At 43.5% G+C, this 14,386-nt stretch overlaps 1 protein-coding gene across 1 annotated transcript; it reads left to right on the top strand.

Annotated features, from left to right (window-relative positions):
* The first annotated feature begins 10,381 nt into the window (after positions 1–10,381).
* On the top strand, positions 10,382–12,671 carry LOC128707590 (uncharacterized). Its single transcript, XM_053802548.1, has 4 exons — positions 10,382–10,463; positions 10,527–10,897; positions 10,974–11,495; positions 11,562–12,671. Exons 1-4 carry the CDS (start codon positions 10,382–10,384, stop codon positions 12,669–12,671), a joined length of 2,085 nt encoding a protein of 694 aa, XP_053658523.1.
* Positions 12,672–14,386: the final 1,715 nt, after the last annotated feature.

Genomic DNA, 14,386 nt, shown 5'->3' with positions numbered 1-14,386 from the left:
GAAGTTGGTGCTGCTTTTTGTCCCATTTGGTCTGTGTTGTGCTTTTAATGCGTTCTTTCATGATCTCGCCTTACGTTGCGGACGATTCTTTACACCAATGCTTGATTGCGGGTGAAATCCTGGTCATGGCACCAGGCCGGCTCATAAACTGGACCACACTGCGGGCACGCGCGGACAAGTGATTGACAAACAAAGTACGGGATGATTGTGTATGGATTTCCAACCCGAGCAGATAGACCGGTTCCACTTATCGTCGCTCACATCGTTGCGTGAACGGTTCATTAATAACTCGACTCACTTCGGCCTAGACGGCGAGTCATCACGATCGTGTTGCGCTCCATCCAGAAGCACATCCACAATGATGTCGCGATCTTGGACACTTTCGACCATCTGTCAACGGGTACGCACAATTCTTTCTGGTGAGAGGTGTTTGCCGTTTAATCTTGCCGCCTTGTCATCGGTAGAGAATAGCCTTCCGTTATGCATTGCACATATTCACATTCCGAGGAATGGACCGTTCACAGCTGGGCCCAATCAACACCACAACACCCTATATAAGGACCGGGTGGACGATTATTAATTTGAATTTTATTTAAATTAACACCACTTTCGTAGCTCTATACGCTTGGGTAGGAGTGCTCATGTTTATATTTTGGACATAAACAACATTGACCTACGAACGGGCACCAATCGAGTAGCAGCAGAATGAGTGTGAAATGGCTCCACCCATGCGAGAATCACCACACACATCGCATAACACAGTTGTTTTTTTTTGTGAGGCTAATTAATCATCGTAAAAGCGAAAGTACCTTTATCTACCATTGGCTATCAAATGAGATAGTGGAGTTTGGTTCTTCATGTTCTAGCCATCTGATAAATGATTGCGATTAAAGGTTGTTTAGTAATGCTTCACCACTGATCAACACCGCACGCTAGAGGGGAGGTTACATGTTTTAACTATCAACAACTAATCCAACATGAAGGTTACCTAAGATCGAACCGGAAACCGGGTGACTAGCCATTAACTATATTCAGACATCATCATTTTGCCTCACACCGCACTATCAGTGTTCAGATTGTTTATTATTCTCGGATGCTTTCCAAAGACGGTTTCATCTGCCAAGCCAGTGGTCAGCAATCGTGGGGTACAAGCGGAAATTTTAATTGATAAATAATTGATCGGCAACTTGAAATAGCTAGCAGGTTGTACTAGAAATTATTCACTCGGGGGTTACATAGCTATTGCATAAATATCAATTACACTGTAGATCCAGGTTAGTGAACGGTATAAAATGGCTCCTGTGGCTGCAATATGAATTAAATTATCTTCGCACTATAGTTTGCGGAGCCTATTGTGCTATACAATAATGATGTCTTTGTACATATTCTAGATTTCGTTACATGTGAGAATGGAAGGGAAGGGCATATGGAGTTACACGAATTGACTACCTTGTGTTGGGAGTTGCCCTACATATTTCGAAAACTTTTCTAGAACAGATTAATGAACTCCTAGGATTAAGCGAAATGAAATGATTCAATGACTGAAATTTAAGTAAATGAACAACCTTTTCAAGAAAACACAGCAAAAACATTTAGCGATAACGATCATATGCCTGCGATAGCATTTAAATTCAATGTTCTGATTATCAATACCTATCGACGATCATGCTCTACCCAATGCGATTGTTTCTCCTTAGGCTAATTTTTTAGTCAAGTAATAAGGCCAGTCTGCCAGACCAAACTCTTTTAAAATATACACAAATACAAACAGTTTTGTGAACATTTCACGGTACTTTTGTGATTTTTTGAGCTGGTGGACTAAAATCCTTCAAAAAATCGACTAAGGGACTCCTTGTTTTCGCCTTGTTCGCGACTAAGAAGTTTTCGTCTGCTTTTCCATACTAAAGAGGTACACGTGAGTACTGTTCTGCCAGCTTTGTTTATAGCAACAGGTTTTAAGTGAGCAAAGGCCTTTTTCTCATGTCACAATGTCCATGCTAGACTAGGCACTGACGTCTGGCTTGAGAAAGGTGAAGTTTTTACTTGGAAGGTGTGATCGCTAATTTGTAGATTAATTCACTTTACCGAGGGGCTTTGGTTAGTAGGACCCCTGGATGTGCCCCTTGACCACTGGACTATTTCATTCTCTATTCTCCCAATCAGAGAATACAGAACAATTCCTTATCACGCGGCATTGCCGCAAAGAAATTACTCGTCGTTGTTGGTCTAATCAAAGCAATTCCACTCGACGCATCGTAGGCCTCCAGGCCCGTAAATAAAAGAAACAAACTTTTGCATAACTCGATAACCTTTCAGCCTTACTTGTAAAGAAAAAAATATATATAGATTTTCTTCCCGCATAGACCACACGACGCCGACGGTTGATGAATACGCAAAAAGAAAAAAAAATCATCTTTAGCCAACTAACGGTGAGCTCGCAGTAACGATGCGAATCGATGTGCTAGCGCGAATCATAAGACCGTCCGAGTGGGACAGTCGCGTAAAGCGATGATATCATAAATCGAAGCACAACGAAGTAAAGAGTTGCAACTGCAACCGATGGCGATGAATGCACCAACGGTTCCGCCAGATCGTACGGCCAAAGGGTGCGACGTTAGTAACACTTGCTGCTGCACACGCGTCCACCGGGGGTCTTCGGAGTCGAACCAAACAACCACCATGCCGCCGGTATGGCACTTCCTATTTATAATTCTGCACGTTGTGTTCGATTTCGCGAAACCACCCCAGCCCAATCCCTGCATTCTGAAACTCTTGTACTGTCCCCTAGTTCAGTTGTTTACCGTTGTGATCGATGCAAGTGATGATTTTGTCCCGGTGCTTACATACAAGTCACACAAGAAGCAAGAACATCGCAGACAAAAAACCATTGATGCGATAGCGTAAAATTTTTCCGTTTTGTTTCAGCTGTGTTTATTCCCCACTCGTTTTACGATCCGAGTTTGTGTGCCAATCGGTCGAGAACGTGTCTTAAAATAAAACCCCTAAAGTTAACGATCGTCACCCGACGAATGGTCAGAAGGATAGATTGGGGGATACGGGAGCACTGTTTGTTGGTATAGGTGTCCGGTGACCATTCAACATCGATGACATCATGCGCGTTAGCCGTGGTAGATGCTGGTGCGATGATGCACGGGATCATGTAAGATCTTGGGTGTTGGAGATGTGACTCGCAAAGTTGGAAAGCGAAGCGCCTTTTGTAACAGGAAAACAAGATCTCCGGCGACAGCTGCTGCCCCGTGGAAGAGATAGATGGAGATGCAGTCTCGTACGCATCTTTACCGTAATGCGCAGTGTATCTGCCGTTGGGAAGGTTATCCTGAGAACTGGTAGTGCAAATTCTCCGCTCAAGGTCAACATGCTGTTAGCTCTATCTTCAAATGGAACTCCGGCCTTTATCTTACGGAACCCTTGCATTTTGGGAAGCAATTCCCGCAGACGTGCGGTATGATTTATGGTCCCATCCCCCATCCCTGAGAGAAATCCCTAATCCTTTTCGCTTGTTTGTGACGGCATTTTTGTGTATTTTTGAGGGCTTGTGGTGGCTTTAAACCATAAAACGAAGATGTTGTGTGTGGCAGCAAGATTAAGTTCCAACCAGCAAGGAATTTCGTCGAAGGTTTTCTGCACGCTGTGCGTTCTTATTTATGTGTCCTTCGTTCCATTAACGAAAGCGCGGCATTTAAATGTTTTTTTTTTTGTCTTTTGCGTGGACTATTTTCGGTAACTCAGCCTTAGTTTGTTGCTGCATTTAAGCCCAAACTGTGCTGAACTGTGAAATTCCAACGTATTAAATTGAGAAGTTAATTCGAATTGTCTAGGACTCTTACGGTGACAAATTAAAATGTTTTTCAAACAATTTTGTCGCATTCTTGGTGGATCAGAACGGATCGCTAACGAGTCACACTAATCCGGAGGGAGGATAAGTAGACCCTAAATAACTGTTGATATAACACACGCGTGACAACCACCCTGGTTAGGAACTCCATAAATGTGAATCTGTCCCAACGACCCATTCGGAGTAGGATTTCCTTCCCAACCCGCTTGCACACTACTTCCTGCAACCGGAAACACGAACAGTGGGCGCAAAAGGCGGCTCCAAATATGTCCGAGCTATGTGACGAAGATGTCGCCAGACGTTGCTGGTCGTAATGCTAGTGCGCGTCGTTGAGCGTCGGTAGGAACGTAAAAACGCATCCTAAGCATTTCTTCAGTCCGCGAAGGTGATCGTAAATTATGGGTGACGTTTCGCTGTTTTCGGAACTCGAAACATCATTCTCACATTGTCGAAGAGGAAATTTGTCGGTTGTAAAAGGCCCAAAAAGAGGGGTAGCTGGAACTTTTTTTTTGCGGCATCGACTTGTTTGTCAAGTAACAATCACCAAAAACGCGTCAGTAGAAGACTTTACGTGCGGTTGATCGTATTAAATTCGTTTGTAAAGAAGAATACACCTCGATGAGCACGTAACAGAGTGGTTTGTATTGCCTTTTTATTCTGGAGGTCACGATCCACGATGAATACTATCGATAAATGGTTCCTTCACCGTGACGATCGGTGTCCGATTAATATGCTACCGGGAAGTTCTTTAACAGTTTCTTCAAATGGAAACGAAATAAACGGAGTGCCGGTGGTACAGTGGTACAAGTGTAAATGGCTTTTTGGAAGTGTTTTACAATTTGCCGTTGATGGATATGCATGCTTATGCATTTGTGTATTTTCTCTTCAAAAATAATATTCTTTTTATTTTTAAACAACATTGCAACCAATTTATGATGATTTAAGACATATTTAGAATGCATCGGCGAGGAAGTATATTCACTGCTAAATCATCCGGTATCGTTCTCTTAATATATTGCATAGAAATTTAAAAGAACCTTAGTAAGACGAAGTTGTAATATTTTTAAACGTTCAAATAATAATTATTGTTTTAGTTAATTAAATTCAAAGACCTTAATTACACAAAAAAATATCTGGAGCAAAGTATCTGTTTAAATGGTTTATTGAGTTATTATTGAGTTATTGAGTAATTGGCCCTAAAGCTACGGTAGTTTCTACCCATACCAAGGCCCCTGAACTGAACAGAAAAAATTTACGACCCTAAGCTATAGAAGATCGAATATATGATCTTCTGGACTGTAGTTTCACTTAGATTTGAGAAGCGAAATATTATTTTTTTATTTATTTTTGTTATTTATCTATTAAAGTTTCTTAAGATATGTTAGTTCGTTATCTGAAATAGTAACTGAAATTTCGGGACGTACTCTGAAGATTAGTTAATGGAAAAAAGGAACGTACCTGGTGAGACGGTTCCACTCCTTACCTGTAGTGAATAACAACGGGTAAAAAAATGTCGAAGGAACGACGCTCCAAAAAACGCTTCTTTGAACTGCGCTCCAAATATCGCTCCTTATAACGACGTTCCAAATATCGCTCCAACAAACGACACTCCACATATCACTCTTTTGGACTTTCATAATATGTTTCAGCTCTTTTGTTGTGTTTTTTTTTCTTCGTGTGCATGCTTCCTCCTCCCCTCTTACAGGTTATCCAAGTGGTTTAATCCACTGTAGGCTAACAAAAACCTTTTGAAGGATTCGCTCCGCACCTTTTTTCCAGAACTTTTCCAATCATTACGAAACATGTCTTCCGAGCTTTAAGCGATGTCATCGAATTTAATTTCCTCGCATCTTTACACTGGATCTCCATATAACAAAGACATTAGAATAACTCATGCGTAATAATGCTAAAAATTAAGAGATTTTTTAATACTCTATGTTGAACCTGTTGAAACTGTTTCTCTGTATCTAGTTCCTAGTTTAACCTAAACATTCAAAAGAGTAAATTTTATGATTCACTATCTGTTTGGCTTCCTTGGCTAATTTTTAAATATTCCAGAAGAAATAAACAGCTGTGTGCAGCTTATCATATGGGAAACCCTGTGATCCTCTGATAGTATGGTAATTTGAGAAGGAAAGTACCGTACAAACACAAGAATGTGCCGAATAGTTCACTCTTCTTTCACCGTCAAATTGTCATCTGCTGGCAGTTTAGAATCAAAATCATTCAAATTCCTCCATATCTATTGAAACTATGCCGGATGACGGATGCGTAGGGCATTGTTTGTGTGAGTGTAGAATGAAATCATACTTACTACCACCGCATGCGATCAATACACACATCCCACCCACCATCACTCCCAACACGAACGCGAAAGGTAACGAGAAAGGCGGTGAATACATGATGATGTAATTCGGCATTCGTGGGAGAACGATGACCATCATCACTATTTACCTTTTATAACCGTTTTTTTTCTTTCAATTTCCATTATTCTCTGCTTATAGAAGACCCGCGAGTCTCTGAGCACTGAGTGTACGTGGTTTAATCATTTGCAGGCTTATCTGTCACGATGTATCAAGAATTGCGAAGCACTTTCTACCGACTTCTTCTGGCACTAAAATCCATTAGCTCAACAAACACACACCTCTCCCGGGGAGGAGGGTTTCCATTCGGAGGGACAGCTTTGTTGACGGATTTAGACTTCAAATTGGGAATCTGACGGTTGGGAGTTTTTTTTTGCTGTTATACCCGGTCCAGCAATTCCATCCACAGCTCCCAGAGACGATCAATCTACATATAGCTCTACTGCACAACCGTACCAGCGTCATATGACCTGGTTTCAAATGCTCGTAAAGTATCGAGAGCTCGTGAGCAATAAAAGTGGAAAACGGAACGATAGGGGCGTCCCAGACTTCCTCCCCATCATACCTTTCTATTCAATTCCGGGGGAGCGTCCGTATGCAGCCAAGCATTGGAACCAAAATCGCCCGCTGCATAAACACGGCTAGCATAAACCGCCAAGAGTTGAAGTTCCCCGGTTCCCCAAAACAAAACAAAAAAAATGAAGAACCCAACCCAAACTCCGGCTGGATGTTTCAGTGGTAAAGAAAGAATAATTCTCCAGATCGTGAACACCCAAACACGCTGCAGCACTGGCGCGATAACCTTTTGCTCCTCAATGATTTGCCCCATTTGTGGCGCACTTAGGGCGGTAACATTATGGTACACTCCTTTCGTGCGGCAAGGGACCTGTGTGAATGCGGCCGTAATTGATTGCAGTGTCACGTGACATCATTCACCGGTTCGCTACCGGGTGCCCTTTATACCGCCAGTAAGTAAGAAGTTGTCAAGCAGCAAAAGCGGCAACTCATCCTCAACACTCCCGTGTGCAGTGTGATGGTTCACCGTCGGGAAAATGCATTTTCACGGGGAAAAATCTACACGTTTTTCTCGCACGTTTCTCTTGCACTTGCGATTGTGTAAATATTTACCTCGGGCTACTTCTGGCAGAGCGAGAGATGTGGTTTTTTTTGTATTGTTATTGCTGCTGGTAGTCAGAGTAATTTGATTTCGGAAGCACAAATGGAGCAAATTGTGCAACAAAACGTGTCGGAAGTGTGCCAGTGCTGCTGGGAGGCGTAAACACAACATCGAAGGAGTTTCCCGGCGGTTTTCGTCGTCCAGTGTGAATTCGATTCGCGTACACAGGTGTAAACAGGGTATATAAAATTAAGCTTCAGCTAAGCTCAATAACTTAGAATTCCAAGCAGTTAAATGTGTGCCCGCTCTACGGCAGGACCGGTCCAAAATCCCATCCGGACCTATCCCCCGTAGCAGGACTGACTACCTGGCTACGTGGTAAAACTAAGTCTAGTAAGCCAAAAATGGCAGACATGTCCTAGATGGTCGTTTCAGTCATAAAAAAAAATTGACATATGATGGTCTGTGAGAGTAATTGCCATTAGTGCTTTAGTAAATTACCTTAAATTACTTCAAACATTCAAACAACTCTTCAGTGAGCTACTGAAATGATGACTGTTTAATCGAAAATTCTACTATGTAGGCAGTATGGCTCATAGAATTAAATAAATGCAGATAAATAACACAATTTTGACGGATTACTTATTGTAATGATTGGAAATGGTACAAAATATTTATATCAACTAAATTTGCATGAAGATACATGATTTTAAAGTTTAAATTCTAAAAGTCTAAAAGACAATTTGCAAGAAAAGAATAATAATAACTAATTGGCATTAATTTCTTCACCTAGATAAAATATATTATTTTTTCGCTCTAAATAAGCAAAAAAAATGTTAAATTATTTGCCAAATAGACATATTTAATATATTTAAACTATTTCAATATTTCACGATATTAAATAAGTTTCTTGGGAGTATGCAACTATTATTTAGTGTTTATGTAAAATATAAGCTATAAATAAGAATAAATCAAGCAGTTTGTGTTACTTCTTCATATATGGCTTAACCTTTTGGTTGTATTTAGCGTCCAAAATCGTATTACCACATAAACAATGCGTAATCCGCCACTGTGTTGAACCCACTCGGACGAACAGTTAAGTGAACACTTCATAAATCTTCTCCCTGTAAGTGATAACGATCGACACCTCGCATCACCTATTAATAAATACAATCCTTCATTATCACACATCGATGAGCATCCCATTGCACTTGCTCAGGGCGGCAACAAAAAAAAAACACCAACAACACTTTACTTCACATCTCTCATGGAGATAACCGCCCAAGTGGAATCTGCTTTCCATCCAGGGGCGTCATTAAATAATGCGTGTAAACGAGCATATCGGGTGGGGCGTATAGATGGGGAAAGCATTTATCTTCCAGCTGTGTTAGCCGGTTGAGCGCATTGATCGTTCTGGGATGAGTTTTTATTTTTGTTGGTAGCGCTTTAACTCTCCTAGCATCGGGCATAAAATCTCGCCAATGTCCGACGATTAGCAATTAGTCATTGCTGAGGCATTATTTATAACGCATAGGCCCGTGTGTCACGGAACGCTAAAAATATGCTCCCTGTTCATAGTACCTCTAGCCCTATCCGCTCATCTGTTAACTATTCCTCAAGGTATAATCTCCAAACAAACAAAAAAATCCTACCCAGAATTCGAAGCAAAATGGCTTTAAAATATTGAGCGAACATATTTACAACCTTACCAAGGCGACTAATTAGGGCCACATGCCAACCATGTACTAAGGCATCCCCAGTAGCAGGAGAAATGATCCGGTACGAAAAAATGAAAAACGAAAATGCTGCTCCACAATATCTCCACTCATCTAGCGGTTCGCACCAATCGATCATCGGCCAGATGGGCGGCACTGGGCGAGATGTGTTTATGTATTTTTCTATAATGTTGAGAAAACATACACCAGCGGGCAAGGTAAAAACCCAAACGTTCCTCGTGTGCAGTTACTATGGACACGAGATGGTCGTGCGATAGTTCTACCCTCGCGATATGCCACACGCGATATCTTGCGAGACAGCTATTTATATCTCGTATCTGTAAGTGGGCAGCTGTTCAGACGATTCATCTGGCGACTCTGGTATCCATTACCAGCGTCCATCCGAGGACGCGAAGGGCCCGCACGATGTCTGTCTGCTCCATTCGGTCGGGAGAGAGAGAAGGAGGGAGTGTCGTCTGGAGGCGCCATTGTTGGTTCTGCTTAGCATTGGTTTACTTTCTTTGAAATTCCATGTCAACCGGTGTCAAAAATAGTCCATTCCATTCGGATGGTGTCATCACCTTCAGGGCCATCACAGCGAGACTGTTCTGTATTCCATTAGCAGACAATGTAGAAGATGTTTGCTACTACTACTTCTATTGCTACTACTACTACCTTGACTACTCCTACAATCGCTGTCAGTTTGCCATATCGCTAGGTCAAACCTGATGTCATGTACACACTCCACCCATAGACCATTAAAATGCCACAAAATTCTAGAACGTTGTTCGCACCTCATGCAGCCCCACTTAGTTCAGGATGTTTCCTTCGCTGACATGTATCCATTCCAGGTTGAGCAGTCCCGTGAACATTTTATTTACATTTTGATTTCCTCTTACCATATTTCGCTTTCAGTGATTGGATCCAAGAAGGATATCGGCGCGGAAGTGTCGGTGGTCCCCAGTTTACTGCTGACGAGGACGGTTTTATTAGATTACCACCGAAGTGACGAACTTAGCAACATCGCAACCCTGCCCAGTAGCTTGTCCAGTGCAGCAACACGCTCAAGGCGTCCCGGTGTGAAGAAAATGGCCCAGGAACGTCGTCGTGATCATCAGTGAACTATCGCGTTTTATGGACCGATGTTTCACCGGAAGCTAGAAGATTAATTAAAAACAACAGGATATTTGGAAGAAAACAAACAACAACAACAACCACCAACCAAAGGGGACAGTTTTTAAGGTGTGCGTGTGTGTGCGCGATAGTAGTGCTTATTGGGTCAAGAAAACGGAAACCACTGACACCGGATTGAACGAAACAGTTCATTACGATGGGTGCGCCACCTGCAAAGAAGCCGTTGGTCAACAGGAATTTAATATCCTTGAAAATTGTACTCTTCCTGTTCTACGGAGGTAAGTGTAGCTACCGAACGGAATGGGGGCAGTTCCATGACTCATGTTGCATTCTCATTGTAGCGTTAGGATGTCTTCATCCGTACATCCAGAAGCACATGACCCTGACCGGGTTGAATTACTACGAATCGCAGTTGGTGACGCTGATTGCCCCGTTGGTGGCAATACTGGGACCGTTAATAATTGCCCCACTGGTGGATCGGTTGGCAGGACGCTCTGGTACATCCTTCGGTAAACGGTTGCGCTTGCTGGCCGCCCTCTGCATGATCGTGTCCGTCATTCTCTACTCGGTATTGTTCTTTGTCGTTCCGAGGGTGGAACGGGAAGAATCAAGCCGCTCGCAGGTAAGCTTCGCCTGTGACTATGACGGTGCCATCATCTTTCAGCAGCGCTGCAGTGAGGAACGCACCTGTTATCAGTGGAAACGTGAGAAGGTATATATAATGGTGTGCAACAAAAACGACAAAATGTGTATTAGAAATTATGCCGAAATTATTCTTCCTTCTTCAGATTGGCCACCTGACGCTTACGAACTGTTCCTACACCTGCCAGAAACCGGTGGAGTTCGAGAACCTTAACCACCCGTACACGAAGGGCCTAATACTGCCCTCGTCCACGGAGAGTTCGGTGGAGGATGAAGACTACGACTTGAATGATGAGCCACTGCCGGCACCGGAAAATATACGGCAGGAGCCCAAAGTGCAGGTAGATAACACACCGATCCCCGTGCCGCACATTTGTGAGCACAAAGGCCACCCGGAGAAGGAACTGTGCCACGCGTACACATCCGCGTCGGAGTCCCTGAAGCTTGCTACCGTGCTGCGCAGCGCCGTTAATGAGGAAAACGAGACGCACAGTGCGGAATGGTGTCGTTACCCGCTCGATGGGTTCTCCTGTGACATCCCGGAGAAACAAATCATCTGGATGAAGTTGCTGACCAACTCATCCAACTGCACGCCGAAGGTGGAGTGTGAGGTACACGATCCGTACGATGATGAGGAGAGCGTACTTTCGGAAAGTGTGTGCATGCGGGTAAGTAGCAAACCATCCAACTACTTCAGCAATTATGTTGAATGACACTTTGTTTTACCGTTGTAGATTGTTGGAGATCCCGAGGTTACATTCTGGTCGTATATTGCACTGCGGTCTTTCGGCGATGCGTTCCTGCTTGCCGTGATTGTACTACTGAACGCAGCTACTATCATCGCCACGCGTGAAACTTCTACCGGTCGCGGTGACTTCGGTCGGCAGATTGTGTGGGGTGCGATTGGATGGGCGGTATCGTACTTTGCGCTTGGGTGGTTCTTCGAAACGTACTACGGATACGTCGCCCTAGCGCTGTTGGCCGCCTTAGTGCTGCTGGTGTCGTCTGGAATGCCGCTTACACCGCCCGAGATGTGGTGGCACACGAAATGCGGCATGGTCGCTATCCCGATGTCCGCCATTCGTCGGTACGGTCCCGAGTCGGCCGGTCTCTGTTTGGTGACACTGATCCTCGGCACGTTCTGGGCCGTGCTCGATAACTATGAAGGTGTGCTGGTGAAGACGTACGACATACATCCACCGGCCGACAGCTATTACGGTGAAGTTTGGAGTGCTTTCGTCGTACTCGGCGCGTTGCTCACAATTCCGGCCCTATGGTACGCGGAGAAGATTGTCGACTTCTGCGGTCACTCCAACATCCTGATCACCGCCATTACGACGTTTATCTTCCGCTTTTCACTGCTCGCCACGACCGAAGTCGCCTGGTGGCGTGTGATCATCGACTTCCTCTACCCGGTCACACTCGGACTCACCTGGCTGACGATCGTGTTCTACATGCGCCACATTATGCCGCGCCGTATCATCACCACCGGTCAGGCACTGCCCGTCATCTTTCACTTCTGTCTTGGACGCTTCGTCGGTGCGCTCATCGGCATGTGGACGAACATAGATGATCTGATCGTCACCTTCCAGGCACTGGCAATCAGTGCGTGTATCATCTCCGTCCTGTACTTCCTGCTTTACCATCTCGTGCTCGCGCCACGCTGTGCCGCCCGTCTGCATCACGAACCGTCCGCCTCGGCCCTGAACATTACCGCACCCGAGACGGGCAATGGGCACCAGCAGCAGACGGCTGTGGCACAACCTGTCCAGACGAACGGTAGCTACCAACCGCTCCGGATCTATCACAACTACCGTGGTCGGAAAGGGCACTTCCGCTACTAATCGCTGCACCTATTAAGCAGCCATGAATAGGCTCCGAGCTATACTAGTCCTCTTTAGACTACTGTTTGACCACGATCCGGTGCATTCGCTAGCCGTTAAAGCTCTCGTTCAAATGGTGCTTGTGATGCTGGACGCTGCCGCAGGAAGAAAATGTCAAGCAAAAGAAGTGAAACATTTCTACTCTTGAAGGAACCATGGTACCAAAAAGCAAAACCGAAACGATCTTAAAATTAAATTCATAAACTCACTCAAAGCATTGTTGGTGCGTCCGCAGCTACTTTAAATGTGAATTAAGTTATTTTCACGCAACTGTTGTGCTCTTTTGAAACAAGAGATTCACTTTAACAGTTTAACATACTATTTGTTGATTGGGGAGAGAAGATTCGTTTCTCGATCGGTCTTACTCGGTAAAATTTTAGTAAAATTGTTCCGTACTTTCAGTTGAAGCCTCATCTTTCGGCCCTTGCATTGCAGACCATTGTGGACGTTTTCAGTTTTATTGTAATTTAAGAATACTTTTAAAAGAAAAGTCATTCGTCTGGCGTCTCGGTGTACACCGTGAGTGTTCGATAGGTTATTAAGATATTTCCCTTTGTTTTTGTTTTCTCTGCTCTTTATAACGCTCCAGAGCGTATATAGTTTTACCCTTAGATTAACGAACGAAACGAACTGTTCATTTGTAGCCAACCATACATAAAATTCACCTGCGATTGTTTTGTTTTCGTTTCGTATTTCTTCATTTTCATTACTTGCGTTTTGTCACTCATGCTACACACTCGCACATAGAAACTACTTACACTATGTACAAGAACCGGCTCGAATAACGACTCAAAGGAAATGGAATTCCCCTAAGCAAATGCAAATCTTAACGACTCTCTGTGGGTACCTGGAGAAGGAAACAAAAAAGAATGATAATACAAGGAGGTACAATCTATACGCTATCTATTTACACGCCTTACTCTACCAGTAATCGGAACATAAACAAACAAAACAAAAACACGCCTTAGATGTTACGGAAGTCATTTACATCCTCGCTGCGCGGAGAACAAATCGCAAACACTGGGAAATTGCTGTACGGGACAGGAACAAAACAAAGGACGATGGAATCGAGAATCGCTTCAAAAGTGATACACGCGCCTGCCTTTGCTAGCCGCCTTCCTTTGTAGCACATAGCGCATCGTTCGGTCGGCTTGTTCCAGACGTTAACTCCCGATACTACTGTGTATGGTTAAAAGATAACAAAAAAAAACTTTATATTTGTAAATAAAGCTAAGCAATAATCGGATACGAGTGTGATGGGGCAGATGCATACTTCATCCGAAAATGGACTAGCGAAACTGACATTAGATTATACCATTCAACATTTCGCTAGAGTTCGAATGTTACTGAAACAGGCACTCGATGCTCAATCCATGGCTTCATTACAGATGCGTTGGTATAGATCAAGCACACGCTATGTCTTCTCAATTAGCAACGCTGATAATCGGGAGAATTTTACTAAAGTACTGACAACAAGAGTCTATTTGTGGCCTTGAGGATTACCATCAATTTGCGTAGAAGACGACATCCTGAGTCTGATGCGATTAATTTCGATGAAAATCTTTTTAAGCCATTATCTAATTAAATTAATTATTGTAATAGTGGTAATTGTAATTTCTCCTCATGGCCAAAAACTCCTGATAAAAGTGTCTAATAGATAAGTTTAATGGTACGCG

This window comes from Anopheles marshallii, chromosome 2 (assembly GCF_943734725.1).
Source record: "Anopheles marshallii chromosome 2, idAnoMarsDA_429_01, whole genome shotgun sequence".
NCBI classification, from domain to species: Eukaryota; Metazoa; Arthropoda; class Insecta; order Diptera; family Culicidae; genus Anopheles; species Anopheles marshallii.
The sequence above is the reverse complement of the archived record's forward strand: the minus strand, read 5'-3'. Positions and strand labels throughout refer to the sequence as shown.